Here is a 17,531-nt window from a genome sequence, read left to right on the forward strand (position 1 = left end):
TAAAAGCAAAGAAATTGATTCTTCAATAACGAAGAACCACAGCTCATAGGTAGTGCCAGTTAATGTATGTGTACAGATTGAATCCCTCTAGTCTGACACTCTCTCGTCTGGCAACATCTGTAATCCGGCATGATTTTAGTTAGCCAGATGACCAGTTATGGGTATGGCCACGTTTCTCGTGGTCCCACAAAGTTCTTTCCAGCCACCAGTCTTGTTCTGTGCTGTTATTTAGCTGTAACTTACACCTAAATGTCTTCTAAGAGCCCAGTAAGCACTGGGAGTGTTGGTAATGCTGCTAGACAATATTGAGCTCCTGTAGTGCAGCAAATTGTCTCATTCAGCACCGGTCAGGTCCTGAGGGTGTCGGATTAGAGAGGTTCAACCTGCATTTGGTAGAGTGTTGCAATTGGAAAGGGTTGTGTGCTTGTCGGGAGCCTGCAGAGATAAAGATAGCAGTTGTAGCAGATTTGGGGAATGAGGTGCCCTCCTTTGTGGCTTTAGCCACACTCTGTTTGGTACTATCTGATTATGCATTCCAAGAGTAGTATCCTTTTTAGCCTGTGCACTGCTGTGTGCAAACTTCTGCTCACGTTCACAACAATTCACTCTTGTTAACCATTTAAAATGGCTTTGAAAGTAATTTATTTCAAATTGTGTTAACTCATGTAGATCCTGTTTCTCAAGGGCCCTTGGGGAGAAACAGGGCCAGAATTTGAGCACAGCTAGAAAAGCGACAAGAATTCTTGCATAAATTTGGATTCCAATTCTGCCCCAACTCCTTGTGTGACCTTGGGCAGGTCGCTTAAATCTCAGGGTCTGAATCAGTAACACTGGGTTTATATACATCATAGGGCCAAATTAATTCCTAGTGCAATCTTGCTGAAGTCAGTGGCTCTCAAACATTCCAGACTACTAAAACACCAAAAAAGTCCCGTGGCACCTTATAGACTAACAGATATTTTGGAGATATTTATATCAGATGCATCTGATGAAGCAGGTCTTTGCCCACGAAAGCTTATGCTCCAAAATACCTGTCAGTCTATAAGGTGCCACAGGACTTTTTGTTGTTCTCAAAGATACAGACTAACACGGCTACCTCTCTGATACTTGTCACCATTTCAGACTACTGTGTCCCTTCCAGGAGCGTGATTTGTCTTGCATACCCCTCCTCTTTCACCTCACTTAAAAAACGACTTGCTTACAATATGAGACATAAAAATACAAAAAGGTGTCACAGCAAACAATTACTGAAAAATTGTATACTTTATCATTCGGAATATAAATATCATACTCACATTTCTGCGTATATCCTGTAGAGCAGTACAAACCAGTAACTATCAGTGAAATTGTAGATGTTATTGATTTTGCTACCGCTTTTTATGCAGCTTGTTGTAAAACTAGGTGAATAGCTGGATGAGTTGATGAACCCCCAGAAGACCTCCGCTTGCCCCCAAGGGTATGTGGACCCCTGGCTGAGAACCACTGAGTTAAATTACACTAGGGATAAATTTGGCCCTCTAATAACCAGCTGAACTCTCAAGGTTGTTGCATGAATTATCATGTACAAAGTGCGTTGGAAAGGTCAATCTGGGGTCTGTTTAAGTGAGTTTGTTTGTTCAAGAGCTCCTCCTAACCGATAAGAGCTAGGACCACCAAATTTGGTGCTCAGCTTCCTCTTATCATAACTTAAAGCAAGGTCAGGGTCTGGTTGTTCCAGGAGGGTGGCCTGTGCCTGGGATGGGATTGCTCCTCCCAAAACCATACCAGAAAAGATAGAACCACCAGGCAGCTGAAAAGGACTGGCTGGGACAGCCCCAGGCCCAAGCCTGCTACCCCCCAGGGGCCCTTGGGGTGGGGTTGAAGTTTCCCCCCACCTCCAATTTGTACAGGGACATTGCTGTCTGTTCCCCTTCATCAGGGAGCGAGGAGAAAGACCACAGTTCGCTGCATGCCTCACTCTGGCTGCAGAAAACAGGGGGCAGGCAAACCTGGACCTGCCCCAGCAGGGGGAACCTGCACCCCTATCCCAGCTGTGCTCCTTGAAGCTGCAGCAGCCATAGGCAGACACATCCTACCTGTCCCCAAGCTACTGCAGTGAGAGAGGGCAAAGGGGGTCACCAGCCTGCACGCTGACCCCCTCATCCCCAGCCCCGAGCAATGGTTTAAACGAAGCTTGGGCCTGTTCATTTCATTTTCCAAAAACCAGAAATTAAATGAGCTAAGGACTCAGGTAACGCCAGGTAAATCTTCCAGTGCTGTACCAGGGCCAAGCAGGGGCGGAGGGGTTCCCTTGAAACAAAAGAGGCAGGGGAAAAAAATCCCCACGGACAATTGACTCTAGCGAAGAGGCAGAGGACAATTGACTCCTGTACAAATTGGAGGTGGGGGGAAACTTCAACCCCCTCCCCCCAAGGGTACCTGGGGGGTAGCAGGCTTGGGCCTGGGGCAGTCCCAGCCAGTCCTTTTCAGCTGCCTGGTGGTTCTGTCTTTTCTGGTATGGTTTTGGGAGGAGCAATCCCATCCCAGGCACAGCAAACACATAGTGAGCCGTGGGCGTTGTCTGGGCCATGCGATCTGTCCCAGCAGAGCTGCCCCAAAGAGCTGCTCGGGGAAGTCAAGTTGTCACTCCCGGGGGGTGGCTCTACTGAGTGAGTCTGGGTTTCCTCTGTGAAAGGAACCCTTGGGCAGGCTGTTATGGAGGAGCCAGAGTGTGTGTATGTTTGTGGTCATTGGGCCAGATTCATCCCTGCTCCAGAACAGAGGCCACTAATATGGGGCTTCTGGGGCGGCGGCGCTGCCCCTGTCCCTCCCCGTCTGTGGTCATGCCCCGCCCTTCCCTGCCCATGCCCAGCCCATGCCTCACTGTCTCCCCACCCCTGCTCTACCCTCTCCCTTGTCCCCCCACCTCTTCCCATGGAGTGGGGTGGCCCAAGAGCAAAGCTAAGCCGGGTGGCTTGGGCTGCGCTGGAGGAGTGCCCCCGCATACACTGGAAGAGGCGTGGTGCTAATGTTGAATACAGGGGTTGACGCTGGGGGTGCATGGGGCCTCCTGTGGACCCCCTCATGCATCACCTTTGGTCCAGGGACAGAGAAGAGGCTAGTATCTCCTCAGCTGAGGACCTGCGAAGCTGCTCTAACTTGTCTGTGATGCGGTTACAAAGTCATTGGCATTCTGTTGTGAAAAGTTCCAGCACACTCAATTCCTCAGCCTAAAATGTCCCCTGGCATGGGTCCCTCTGCACCTAGGAACCTCTCACCAGCTCAGAAATTACCTCAGACCCCACTATCCTCAAAATGACTCCTGGGCTGGGCCGTCTTTCAGTGTGTGGGGAGAGGGGCAGAGAGCCAGCCTTTGGCTGTCTGTGCCACCGATGTGCCTTGGGTGGGGGCATACAGCTTCCAGGCCTACTTACCTCTGGTTATTTGTTCGGGATGATGTCAACCCTCGTGATCCAATTATGAGGCCCACAGCATTAGTTGTTTTCGTTGAAGCCCCAGCTCCTGGAGTCATAGGAACCTATGAGATACCCAGCTTTCATTTTTATAAATGGTTTCTTGCCCTCCCGGCTGTAGAGGAAAGTGTGAAAAGAACTGAAGGAAAATGAAAAGAACCCAACAAACGGATATTTAAAAAAAAAAAAAAAAGTCATGTTTTTGCAGCCTGCCTCAATGTCTTCTCTAATCTTTTCCATGTGCGGAATAAATATGTACATGCTGTAAGGCCTGTGTGAATGTGCACCACCAGGAGAAACACAAACCTAGCTGTGGGTGCTCTGCTAATCAGCTGTTGATGAAACTCGCCCAGATCCTGCTAATGAGCTGGGCGGCATTTGAATCCTGAGCGGCCCCCAAGAATCCAGCTTACAGGGAACACTGGCCTGCCTCATTGATTTTTGAATGTGGAGGGTTGGCAGCTTTTCTCCCTGGATCTGGCAATCCCTGGCACAGCCAATTTGCCAGCATTCAGAGCAAGATTGGCTTGCCAGCCTCCTTACCCCCTTTTGAGTGCAAATATGAGTGTCAATGAAAAGCTAATCAAGGGATCAGTGGTTGCTGCTATTAATAGCCAGTGAGTCATGTATGATATGAAGAAGAATCTTGATGGATGTGTTGAGAGTTAGCTGTTGTCAGGAGACTCGTGCGGGTGGTGGGGAATGCAGAGAGTTTGGTAAATGGTGTCTGTAAAGAGATGTATAGGACACGCAGCCAGTGGGAAGGCATCGTATGTATAGCTGCAAATCAATTAAGAGACGATTGAAAGAAAACTGCCATATACCAGACATGAGTTTCTACCTGTCTCATTTCATTTTGAGGCTACCATGTTAAAAAAGAGAACACCCTGAGAGGGAGCGTGTCTGTATCCATATCTTCCAACTCACCTTGGCTACGTCTACACTAGCCAAAAACTTCGAAATTGTCATGCAAATGGCCATTTCGAAGTTTACTAATGAAGTGCTGAAATACATATTCAGCGCCTCATTAGCATGCGGGTGACCGCGGCACGTCGAAATTGATGCGGCTCGCCTGCACACGGCTCGTCCAGGCGGGGCTCCTTTTCAAAAGGACCCCGGCTACTTCGAAGTCCCCTTATTCCTATGAGCAGATGGGAATAAGGGGACTTGAAAGGAGCTGGGGTCCTTTTGAAAAGGAGCCCCATCTGGACGAGCCGCGTCAATTTCGAAGTGCCGCGGCCGCACACATGCTAATGAGGCGCTGAATATGTATTTCAGCGCTTCATTAGTAAACTTCAAAATGGCCATTTGCATGGCAATTTCGAAGTTTTTGGCTAGTGTAGACACGGCCCTTGTGTTAATGTGTTATAGTGCGCCCAGTACATTGATACAATGCGAGTTGGTAGATACTGATAGGTTGTGTCTACATTTGCATTCCTCTTTCGAAAGAGGTATGCAAATGAGGTAAATCGAAAATGCAAAAGAGGTACAAATTTGCATGGCAGACACCTGATTTGCATATTCTTATTTCAAAACAAAAATGGAAGGAGGAGTCTTTCAAAGATGGGGTTTCCTTGCGAAAGAGCAGCGTCTACACTTGTTGTCTTCTTTTGAAAGAAGCTATTTCGAAATAAGAGTATGCAAATTTGGTGTCTGATATGCAAATTTGTACCTCATTTGCATTTTCAATGTACCTCCTTTGCACACCTCTTTCGAAAGAGGAATGCGAGTGTAGACACAGCCATAGAGATACACTCCCTCTCCAGGGTGTCCTGTCTTTTGAAAGGTCAAACATGGTAACCCTAGAAGAATGAATTACTCAAGGGGGATTTGAAATAGAAATGTGAAAGATTTAAAAATCAGATAAGCAGTTGCCTGCTTTCCCAGCTCTTCCATGGTCCCGTCATGTGACCTTGGGCAAGTCACTTTATGTCTCTGTGCCTCTGTTTTCCTCCGCCCCCAGGCTGAGCCAGAGAACCGAGGCTTGTTTTTTTGCTCTCAGAGGCGTGAGTTAAGTTGTGCAGCGGGGGTTGAGCTGCCAGATTGGGTAAGGTGCGAATTCGCTGGCTTTGGGGACCCCCATCTCCCGCTACTACTCGGGATGGAGACCCATTGCCCAGTCCTCTCTGTAGGATCTCAGCTGTGCCACCCCTCCTGCGGCGCCCGGTGACCGGGGGAGGCAGCGTTACTTGCCTTGCCAGGGAAGCGCTGCGCATAGGAGTGGCAGAGAGCAGCGAGCGAGGGGCTGCAGGCAGGGCGGTGGGGGGAAGCGTAGGCCCGCTGCGGCTGGTGAGTAACTCCGTCGGCTGCCCCTGCCGCTCCCCCAGCTGACAGCCGCCCACGCTGCACAATCGGAGCCAGTTTAACGGGAGAGGAGGAACAGGCACTTTGCAGCTTGTTGCCATCTCCGTTGCCGTGGCAGCAGCAGTCCTGTGTTTCCTGACAGGGGGAGAGGTGGTGAGTACAGCAGCTGAGCTGAAGGAGGAGGCACCCGGGAGATTCAGCCGGTCCCCGGGCCTGCGGGGAGACTCGCGGACGGGTAAGTCGCTTTCCGGCGCTCTGCGTGGCGCTGGCACGTCTCCTGGGCCAAGCTTGGAGCGGTGGGCGAAGCCACGTCGGGGCACGCTCGGTGTTTTCCCCTCTCGCCCCCTGCACTGGGCAAAGCCGGGCGTTGGGAACAGAGGTGGGCTCCCGCTTGGAGCTAACGGCCCAGCTGGGGACAAAGGTTCCTCGTGCTCTCTCCCCCCATGCCGGGAGCTGACGTTGCCAAGGAACCACCACAGGGCTTATCTGCCCACTCCCGTTCCACCTCCGCCTCCAGGGACAGCGCTTCCCACCTCCCTCTGCAGCGCTGTCGCCTGTGTCACGCACGTCTGAGGGGTGCTGGCTCAGGGGTTGGCCGGGTGGGAGCAGGGGCTCCGTGGCTGGTTGGGTGGAGCGACCTCCTGCCTTGAGGTGGGACACGGGTGTTCCTCTGCATGAGGACAGGCAGCCATCTGTCGGTGGGTCTATGCCGTGCTCATCGCCGTGACGGCTGAGAGAAACCACCACCGTCAGGGTCCTCTGCCGTCGTCCTCTCCGCTGGGGCCGGCGGCGCAGTCCTAAGAAAACACCACTGCAAACCTGCTCCCACTCCCTCTCTCCGGTGTCCTGACCGTGCAGCTCTGTCCAGCCGATGGCAGCCGTGGGCCTGGCCATGTACGGCAGCCTGCCGGTTCGCACAGCTCATGGGAAACGGAACGGGGATTCTGGGATGTGCTCGGCGGTGGCACAGTAGCTATGGAGATTGCAGGTTGAGGTCCCCTCCTTGGACATCCACTGTTTCTTCCTTTTGCTGCCCTTGGCCACAGGCCTCCACACCACAGCAGGGTTGGGAGATCCCTGTGGAAGGGCATAGGCCGTGTGTGACGCAAACATCAGGACCTGAGACTCAGCTGCTCCGATGACCCTGCATGAGAGGGAGCCCCCTTCCCTTGTACCATAAATGTCCCACCAGAAGCGGAGTGGCTTTCTCGCTCTGCCATCCCGGTACAGTGGGGAGGGTTGCTTCCAGCATGGCCCTGACTCGGGGGCCTCCAGCTGGGCTGGCCAGGATCCCGACGGCTATCGAAGAAGCCCGCAGGCGTCTCAACCCTGTTCTGTGTTGGAGCCGGAGAGGAGCTGCACAAACAGCTACCCCTTCCAAGGAGAGGTAACGGAGGCCCGCCTGACCTGGCCAGGCTCTTCCTTTCAGGGTTTCACAGCTCTCTGCTAGGGGGCCATGTTCTACCGGCCTTCTGCTTCGCATACCAGAAGGCCCTAAGATAGAACAGGCAGCTGTCCTGCTAGTGGCAGGTCTGGGACTGGGTTCCTTGGCACACTCCAGCTGCTCAGGGCCAATGCCAGCCCCCTCAGGGATCTCCCCAGTGGCACAGAGGGCCACACCCCAGATGCTCTCTCCCTCACACAGGTGCTTTGTCCCATCCCTGACTGTGAGGCAGCTGCATGTCAGGGGTGGGGTTGTAAGTGACTGCTCCCATAATTCACTGCCTTTGTTCAGGGAGTGAGTCTAGTGAGGGACAGGCGGTGAGAAAAGGGGAGGGTGTCGATGTGGGTGTCACGGGGGATGGCTGTGGAGGGGAACACCCCCATCCTCTGCCTCTTGCTTTCTCTTTATCATCTCCTTCAGAACCCTGTGAACGGGACACCAGGGCCCTGGGAGCCCAGCCTCTCAAACAGTGCATGGAGAGAGTCCGGCAGGGGCTTTCTCGGCCCCAGGCACATGGAAAGAGCCAGGTCCATGAGCCCCTTGCGAGCGATCCACTCCGTAGACAGTGGGATGTAAGTTTTGCAAAGCACTTGGGATGGAAGGGATCTTGTGGGGACCGAGTGGACACGTCTGTGGTTGAGGGGTGGAGGGAAAATGCTTATTGGGAGGATTTGCAAGGAATTGTTCTTGTAGAAGCACAGCTTAGCTGGAAGGAAGGACACAGAGAGAGTTGGTCAATTCCTTTCCTTGAGCAATAAGTTACGAGTGGAACTCCCTGCTGCTGTGTTGTGAGAGCAAGTTGCTTAATACGTTTCAAACTGGTTGAACATCTGCAGTCACACAAGGTAAGGCGACACAAGAAGAGCTGGGCACCCTCATGCCTCGCGCCAGAAGCTGATCACCAGCTTGCAGGCAGGAAGAAATTTCCCTGACAGGTATAACCCTGCACAGCGAGGTGCCTGAAGAGGTTCTCTCTTTCCTCGAAAGCATCCACCAGGCCAGGGACTGGATTAGATACCTCACTGGTGGATTTCAGGCAGGCACGTTCTGTGTTCTTACACACCAGGGTTGCAAGTTAGCGAATCCATTATTTTGAAGCCATTTTGAAATAGCGGACGGCTTTTTTTCTAATTCTGTAAACCTCATTCTGGCTGTGTCTGCACTGCAAAAGTAACTTTGAAGTTGCTTACTTCCAAGTACAACTTTGAAGTAAGCAACTTCAAAGTAGAGCGTCTACGCACACCCGACTTCAAAGTTAGACTTCGAAGTAGGGCACTGCTCCATTCCCGGGAATGGAGTAAGGACTTGGAAGTTGGGCTCCCTTAACTTCGAAGTAAGGGAAAACGTGTGTAGACTCTGCTGGCTGCTTCCATGTAGTGCCTAATTTCGAAGTTAACTTTGAAGTTAGTTCCTAGCGTAGATACACCCTCTATGAGGAATAGATATTTTGGAATAGGAGCTGTATAGACAGGGAATAGGAGCTATTTCAAAATAGGCTATTCTGGAGTAGTTTATTCCAAAATAAAGTTGCTGAGCGGACAGAATGCTGGCTGCATGTGCCTGTCTTTTATGTGCTTCCAGGGGCTCTAATCTGAAATAGGCTGTATTGTGTGTGGACACACTATTGTGGAATAAGTTTTGCTTATTTTGGGGCTTCCCGCAGTGCAGACGTGTTATTCCAGGATAGTTTACTTTGGAATAACTCCTCTGGAATAATCTTTGCAGGAGAGCGGGAGGGACTAATGAAGTCTGAACAATGGATTGGGGATTATCTTTGTCTCTGTTGCGGTCTCTTGTTGCCTCCGGCTTCCCAGGCCTTCCAATAGGTCATTAAAATAAAAACAATGGACCTCTTTCTTGGCAGAGTTTTAACCAATGGCACGGAACACGGCAGGAAGTTTTCCAGCCCTCCAATCAGAAGGAGACACTCTCTATCTCGTGTCCCAGACTGGGACATGGAAGAATACGGTCCCATGCGGCCGTTGGCTCGAAGGGTGTGGAGCGGCTCTCAGTTGGACCTGCGGGAAGCTTCCCTGGAGACTGGGAAGTGGGGAATGTGGCCGGGGCCCTCCCTGCAGGACACTCCTAAGACGCTGGAGGGCCAGTCAGAAGAGCTGGAGCTCAGCAGGGTGAAGTTTGAGCTGCTTTCCCTTAAGCAGAAGGTAAGCTGGAGTCTCTCCAAAGCCTGGGGGAGTTTGCGAGGGTCTGTCTGATTGGGGCACAAGAGCAGCTGTTGTGTCTACGTCCTCCTGACGCTGGGGCTGACCCTGAGATGTGCCAAGCGCCTGCTCCCACCATTAGCTTCAATAGGAGCTACGTGGCCTCTGGACCCCATCAGGTCAGGTCTAACAAGTCTAAGCCACTCCAGGTTTCTCCAGTGCAGCATGCTACATCTCAGCAGTCTAGGCATGTTTCCATTGGGATGACTGGGGCCTGTGTGTGCCCAGCCTTCAGAGGGGGAGTGCAGTCCAGCGGAAAGGGCTGGCGCTGGTATATGCTCTGTGCCTGACTGCTCAGTGTTCGTTGGGATTAGTGAAAGGGTTCCCACTGACCTCGGTGGGCTTTCCACTAGCTACGTTGAGTCCTGTCGCAGGTACTGTCCTTTAGGGAACTAGGAGCTTGCGATCCTGGTGGTCAGAGCCATGCATCTGGGAGGCTGCCGCAGCTACTGGCTCATCTCAGTTGGGAACAGTCCAGCACCTGTGATGGAGAACGGAGGGTGGCACTCCCTTGGCTGTGTCCTCTTTCATGTAAAATTACGCTGCCTTTGAATCCTCTCCTGACCTCGCCTTTCCCACAGCAGATGGAGAGCTCCCTCACCAACCTGGAGAAGGAAAAGAGCTGGCTAGAGCTGTCCCGCTACGAAAACCAGAAACAGCGAGGGGACCTGCAAGAGAAGTAAGGATGCGGACTGGGCGGGAGGGAAATAGGAAAGCTTTGGCCGAGAAGTCAGCGAGGAGTATGTCTGATGTAGGCAGCTGGGCCCAGGGCCAGAGGTGACGAGGGAAAAAGTCTAGGATGCAGAAATAACAAGGAGTCCTGTATCAGAGAGGCAGCCATGTTAATGTGTAGCTTCGAGAACAGCAACAAGTCTTGTGGCACCTTAGAGACTAACAGATATTTTGGAGCATAAGCTTTCCTGGGCAACGACCCGCTTTGGCAGATGCATGAGTCTTTGCCCATGAAAGCTTATGCTCCAAAATATCTGTTAGTCTCTAAGGTGCCGCAGGACTTCTTGTTGTCCAAGGAGTCCTGTGACACCTTAATGACTAAGGGTTTGTCTGTACAGCAAAGTGGAGTCATTATTCCAAAAGAAGCTATTCCAGAATAATGTCTCTACACTCCAGGGAAGCCCTGGAAAAAGCAAACCTTATTCCGAAATGGCGTGTCCACACACAGCAGAGCCTATTTTGAAACAAAGCCATTGGACGCGCTGCGGCTTATTTCAAAATAGGCACTATTCCTGGTGTTGACAGCACCTATTTTGAGATAGACGCACCTCCTCAGACAATGAGGTTTACTTATTTTGAAATAAGCCAGCCGCTGTTTCGACTTATTTTGAAAGAGCGGGTGCATTGTGTAGACACTCACAACGTTATTTCGAAACAGTGGCTGTTATTTTGAAATAACTTTGCTGCGCAGACATACCCTAACAGATTTATTTAGACAGAAGCTGTAACTCACCAGTGACTTACTCCAGCCCACGCTGCAGAAACGCTAACCGAGGAACCAATCCCCGCAATAAATCTCATTGCTATCTCTGCCTGCCTGTCTACTCGAATGACACCATCACAAGACCCACCCCAATCAGCAAGACAATCGGGGGCTCATTCACCTGCACGTCTACTAATGTGATTTGTGGGCCAGTGGTGCTGCTCCACCATCTATATTGGCTGAAGCAGACAGTCTTTATGCAAAAGAACATCTGGACACAAATCAGACATCAAGAACAGTAACACACGAAAACCAAAGCAGGAGAACACTTCAGCCACCCTGGGCACTCAGTAACAGGTTTAAAAAAAAACTGAAAAAGCAGTCCAGTAGCACTTTAAAGACTAACAAAATAATTTATTCGGTGGTGAGCTTTCGTGGGACAGACCCACTTCTTCAGACCATAGCCATATCAGAAGAGACTAACATTTAAGGCACAGAGAACCAAAAATAGTTATCGAGGTTGACAAATCAGAAAAATTGTAATCGAGGTGGGCAAATCAGAAGAGGGGAGGGGAGGGAAGTCAAGAGTCAGGTAAAACAAAGTAGGTGAAGTTTTAAAAGTAAAAAAGGTTTAAAAGTGGCCATGCTTCAACCCAAACCCCATAAAAACAGACTTCAAAGAGTAACTGCAGAGTACTATTCTTTTACATACTCAACACTATTAGTGCTTGAATAGTAACAGAGAGGTGGCCGTGTTAGTCTGTACTCCAACAAAACAAAGCAGCAAAAATGTAGCGCTTTAAAGACTGACACAATGATTTATTCAGTGATGAGCTTTCATGGGACAAACCTCTGTTCCACGAAAGCTCATCACCGAATAAATCATTGTGGCAGTCTTTAAAGAGCTACGTTTCTGCTGTTCGTTTTACTACTAGTGCTTGTCTACACTGGTTTTTGGTTTTGGTTGGGTTTTTTTTTTGTTTTTGAAACGTCCCTTTTTCCAGGAAAAAAAAACAAAACAAAAAAAGCTTGCATCCACACCACAAAGCTTGTTATTCTGGAATAAAATGACAATTAACTCGAAATTGTAACTCCACCAAAATGAACGACTTTCACCCACCCCCTCTTCACTTTCAAACTTGACTCACTGTGTACCAAGCAGAGGTGATTATGACTTAATTGGCCTCCAGGGAGGCAGCCCGTCATTGCCTGTACAGTAAACCCTCGAAATGTGCGATCACGAGTTAAGCGCAACTCAAAATCCTGCTCCCCCCTGGCCTGCATGGCCCCGGCTTAGCCCCGCACCCCAGCCCTGCTCACCACCCATGCATGGGTCCAGATCGCCCCCACCCCCAGTTCTGCCTCTGGCTCTGGCTCACCACCCTTCACATGCAGCTCCAGCTCAACCCCCCCTGCCCTGGTTCAAACCCCCGTGTGTGACTCCGGCTCAAACCCCCCGCACGCAGCTCCGGTTCAAAGCCTGCCCCCCCATCCCAGTTCAATCCCTCTGCATGGGGCTCCAGTTCAACCCCTCCTCCCACCCCCATGCTCAGCTCTGGTTCAACCCCCCCACCACCTTTGTTCAAACCCCCCTATGGCCCAGCTTACCACCCAAGCAGGCCTCTGGCTCACCACCCCATGTGTGGCTCTGGCTCAACAACCCCCACCCCAGTTCAACCACCCCCTTGCAGCCCTAACCCACCCCAGGCTTAATCCCCCCACCCCCTCCATGGCCCCATCCCACTGCCAGTCTTAACCCTCCCCACCTGCCCCTCCCTAACCCCAGGACTTACTTTCTGAAAGAGCTTGAGGTGCTCCTGCTGCTTCCCCGGCTCCGGAACATGTGTTCCGCCTGGGGAAAAAGCCACCCCCTGACTTCAGCGAGGATGCGTGGGAACGGAACCCTTGCGTAAATTGAGGGTCTCCTGTATTTTGCAATTGGGCTGTCTAGTGGGAACACTCAGTTTCGAAAGGCTCTTGCAGTGTGAACGCTCTTCTCAGAAATAACTTATTTAGACTTCAGAACGTCAACATAAATTATTTTCGAAAAACCTGCCGCGTAGACTGTTAGCCTGGGTTTGAAAAGGGATTGGGAATGGCTGACTCACTGCACATCTCTTCCTCAACTGTGGGAGGGGGCCACAGCCAGCCTGCCCTGTATTTCCGCTCCATGCCGCTGACAAACTGGGCTTTTGCCCACGATAGGCTTGGTACCACAAGACTCCTCATTGTTTTTGGGGCTGCACACTAAGGAGTTGTCTACAGTAGCTTGGAAGATCAACCCTGGGGTTCATATACATGCATCTAGTCAGGACACACAAAATGGACCTCTCAGAGGTTGCTGTCAACCCCGTACTCCTTGCAGGATGCGAGGAGTAAGGGAGGTTGGTAGGAGAAGCTCTCCCATTGACCTTGTTCAGTAGGGACAGCCAAGTAAGCCAAGCCCAGAAAGGTCAATTCTAGCTCCGCAATTGCCATAGCTAGAATGCTTATCTGCAGTCAACTTACTCTGCCGACTGTGGACGTAGCGTAACACAGCTACTGCTCTGATAGGAGGCAGAGCGGGTCGTTGAGGATGGCGCTGGAGGAGCTTCTCATTTAGCACATGAAATCATTGAGCTGGGGGGCGTGGTTAGAGATACCTAAGAGATTTGGACATCCAGAGTCAGTGGAAGTTGGACGCTCAACCCTCCTTAGGGACCCCTGCAAATCCCAACGTAAATCTTGAGGTCAGCCCCATGTTACCTCCCTCAGTGGCCTGCATTCTGAGTGGGGCAGGTGTTCCCATGCTGGGGACTGGGTGGCTTGGGCCTGGAAGTAGAAAGCACCCCTGGGGATCCATGTCAGCTCCAGGCCAGGTCAGTGGGGAGTGAATGAAAGCTCTTCTCACCTGAGGAGTGTTGTTTATTGGCTTGTGTGTGACGAGTTGCTCTGTGGATGGTCTCAGCCCAGGTCCTAATGGACCAGTGTCCACCCCAAAAATGCACCTCCTGGGCTGGGCAGTCGTTGTCTCCCTGGCTGGCAGGCTCAGTGGAGAAGCCAGGCTTTGAATGAACTCCCCTCAGGTCGGGTTTGGTGTGTTTCGTCCTCTGCCCCGGTACCTGTCCTGCAGATAAGCAAAGGACTTTGGTCCATTAGCCAGCCTGGCACTGAACTCCCCTAGGTATCCCGACTCTTCAAAAGCTTGTGATGGGGACGGGGGACAGTGGCTGGCCCAGAGGTTGGGAGTGAGCTTGGGGCAACCTGGTGGTTTGTGGGGTTGGGTGTCTCTAGAAGGGACTCGGGGAGATGGGAGCGGCTGTCAGGTAGTGCCCAACTAAGGCTGGCAAGAGGGTGGGGGGTGGGTGTTGGGAAAGGGACAGAGATTGGGACTTGAGGAACGGGACAGGGGTGGAGCTGTTGCCTCTGTCTCTCTGGCTGTCTTCTAGGATCCTTAATTTGGAGATGGAGGTGGTGAAGGCCAAGTCCTGCTTGAACAGAATGAGCCAACGCTCCATCTCCCCAAGTCCCAGCCAGAGGTTGTCTGCGGTAAGGAAGGCCTCGCGAACCCTAGTACCTATCGGGATGGGTTGGATTACAGGGATCCCCTTGGGGTTGTCACCTGGCACTCTGGTCATGCCACTGATCCCACTTGCCTGGCCTCTGGAATGCCGTACCCCCTGCTCCTGCTAGGCGAGAAGCTCTGGTTTCCCCCAGCCAGACACAGAGTTGGGGTAACAGCCCCCACCAGCAGTGTAACACAGACACTGACCCAGCTCAGCTCTGAGAGGGCTCAGCTCTAGGGCCTTCACAGCAACCAGGAACGTAACCCCCCGCAAAGGAACCAATCCCTCCAGAAATCTGTCTTATCCTGTATAAAAGCTTTACACGAGAAAGCTCATAATATTCTCCTTCTGTATCAACAGAAGTGAGATAGGCACAGCTGTGGCTTCTCTGCCCTCTGGTAACAATTATTCCCACTGGGCTTGACAATAAACCAAAGTGTTTTTACTAAGTTAAAAAGATAGGATTTAAGTGATTGGAAGTGAGAACAGATCAAAGCAAGATACTATGCCAAAACAAGCAAAACACACCAGTTAAGCCTACTACACTAAAAGACATTGTTTTCAGAGCATGTTTCTTGTCCTTATTTCAGGCAAAATGCTTCAAGACAGAGTTGGTTTTTCTCCGGGCTGGGTCTCTTAGTGTCTTTAGAAGTCTTTGTTTTCAGGTTTCTGCATGTGCATCTTCTTAGGGTGCAGAGGCTTTTTTCAAAGGCTAGCTGAAAACAGAAGACTGATTGCTTTCCGTTCCTTAATTAGACTTTCCCCAGGGCAAGAATCCTTTGTTTTATCTCCCCATCCCCGTGAAAAATACCACATTCAAGCGCTAGGTGGCATAGCCACATGTCTTTGTAGGACCAGTTACAGTTTGGACTTACGGGTAAAACCAACCCGTGTACAGATAATTATCTCAAGCACCGGGCCATTAAGTTTCCGTTAAGTATAGTAAACCTCTGAGATACGCGCAACCAAGTTGCACATGTCTCGGGTTAACGCGATTGCCACCCCTGAGAGGAGAGGATTCCCAAAAGCCTCCTGGCAGGCTCTCAGCTGCTGCCATTGACAGGAGTGGGGAAACTGACCAGGGGCCCAGCCCTGGTCAGTTTCCCAGCTCTGCAAGCAGAGGGGACAGGGAGCCAGTCCTCCACTGACTGAAGCCAGGAAACTGACCAGGGCTGATGCCCTCATCAATTTCCTGCCTCCCCCAAGTTGTGTGGGAAATTTGACTTACATGGGGGTTGCGAGAAGGTGACCCCCACGTAAGTCGGGGGTCTCCTGTACCACTAATGGCTTTCACTAGAAGACTTAGATTAATAAATAAAAGGGTCGCATGTCATATTTCTAACTTCACGTGCAAGAAAGAAACCTGACCGAACTCGAATATGCACATCTGGCAGACTACAATGTTAAAATGTGTCACATGATGCATTTTTCCTGCAGCGTCTTTGCGCTCAGCATATTCCCATTCACAAGCCAATTCCCATAAAGCCCATGGGGTGAAGAGGGGGAGGAGAGAGGGCAGCTGTCAGCAGGGGTTGGGCCCAAACACTTCAGAGAAAGCACTGCTCATAGCAGGAGGTGGAGCCCTGCCGCTGGGCAGCGGCTTAGTCACCTGCCTGCAATAATGAATGCAGCTCTGGAACAGGGCTGTGGTGCTGGCCTGTGCGAGGCTGCAGTCCTTGGAATTGCACGTTTTTCTGGGCCAGTGAGAAGGCCAAAGGGTTAACCGTGTGTGTCCTGATCCCTAGAATGGCTGCAGGCGTTCTCAGGCCTGCTCTGGGCCTCCTTCCCGTCTCTCCTCAGGGTAAACGCCGGGGCTTGGGCTCTGCTGTGCGATAGTCCCTGGTTGCTCTGGACTTGCGCAGTTCACAGCCAGCAAACCCACAACAAGAGCAGATCTCATTAGAGGACGCGGCGGTGCTAAAGATAGCCCTGGGCTGGGGGCGGGGGAGCATTGACCTTGAGGGTCCTGGCTGGGCTGCGCAGTCTGGGCAGACTTTGGAAAGGCCTTGCTCTCTCCCAGCCATGGGCTGAATGTGGTGATCAGAGCAAGCGGAGGGGGTAAGGGCAGGCTGTCTGTGGGACAGCAAAAAGGATCGGCTTGCTCTTTTCCTCCCTGCCAGGCCTGCTCTGCACACAGGCCAGATACAAGCCTAATCGCTGAGCTCAGGACATACGGGCAGCAATCTCCTGGCACGGGAGCAGACTGGGGACAGTGTTATACTCTGTGCCCTCCAGGCTGGCTACCGAAAGGGAAACGCTTTGCAGAGGTGGGGCTGAATCAAGTGAACCTCCTTCCTCCTCCTTCTATCCCCAGGAGGTTGCTTGTGCTCTCAGCTGGTTCCCAAGGCCAGGCAGGAAATAATTGGCAATCTGTCCCTTAAAGGGACAGGCACAACAGTCATCCTTCCAGCCGACGGACATGCTCAGTCTTTCTGACTTCATAGAATCATAGAATCCTAGGGCCGGAAGGGACCTCAGGAGGTCATCTAGTCCAAATCCCTGCCCAAAGCAGGATCAACCCCAAGTAAACCATCCCAGCCAGGACCTTGTCAAGCCGGGACTTAATAACCTCTAGGGATGGAGTTTCCCCCACCTCTCTAGGCAACACATCCCAGTGCTTCACCACCCTCCTGGGGAAATAGTTTTTCCTAATATCCAACCTACTCCTCCCCCTCTGTAACTTGAGACCATTTGGCCCTTGTTCTGCCACCTGACACCATGGAGAACAGCCTCTCTTCATCCTCTTTAGAGCCCCCCTTCAGGAAGTTGAAGGCTGCTATTAAATCACCCCTCAACCTTCTCTTCTGCAAACTTACTTGGGCACAAGCTAGAGCTGGGCCTATTGGCCATTACAGGGAGTCCTCGTTAGGGCCTGAGCCTCATTTTGGTTAGCAGATCACAATAGGGACCACCCCACGTGATCCCAAATCGCAAGACCGGCTTAACTGTCATGAGCTTTTTGAAGGAACCCCAACAATTCCTGGGTTCTGGTTTCAGAACCTTAGAGTAAAACCTGGGTTAGGTGTTCCAGCTTTTCCTTGCCACCAAGAGTGGTGAAAATGTACTTGTACAGAAGATCAGACCAGATTATCATAATGGTCCCTGCTGCCTTAAAAACCTCTGTCCGTGTGA

The 17,531-nt window shown here is 51.5% G+C and overlaps 1 protein-coding gene across 11 annotated transcripts in view; it reads left to right on the forward strand.

Annotated features, from left to right (window-relative positions):
* LOC142019549 (uncharacterized) overlaps positions 1–17,531 on the forward strand; it is a 48,588-nt gene that overhangs the window by 767 nt on the left and 30,290 nt on the right. The window contains exons 1-7 of one of the 11 annotated variants that reach the window (XM_075006594.1): positions 5,452–5,504; positions 5,899–5,991; positions 6,803–7,143; positions 7,621–7,772; positions 9,065–9,362; positions 10,001–10,098; positions 14,283–14,382. In XM_075006594.1, the coding sequence (XP_074862695.1) occupies positions 6,937–7,143; positions 7,621–7,772; positions 9,065–9,362; positions 10,001–10,098; positions 14,283–14,382 (855 nt within the window). In that variant the 5' untranslated portion in view covers positions 5,452–5,504; positions 5,899–5,991; positions 6,803–6,936. The other 10 variants (XM_075006598.1, XM_075006596.1, XM_075006595.1 and 7 more) reach the window with 10 other exon arrangements.

Source organism: Carettochelys insculpta, chromosome 12 (genome assembly GCF_033958435.1).
Source record: "Carettochelys insculpta isolate YL-2023 chromosome 12, ASM3395843v1, whole genome shotgun sequence".
Lineage (NCBI taxonomy): Eukaryota > Metazoa > Chordata > Testudines > Carettochelyidae > Carettochelys > Carettochelys insculpta.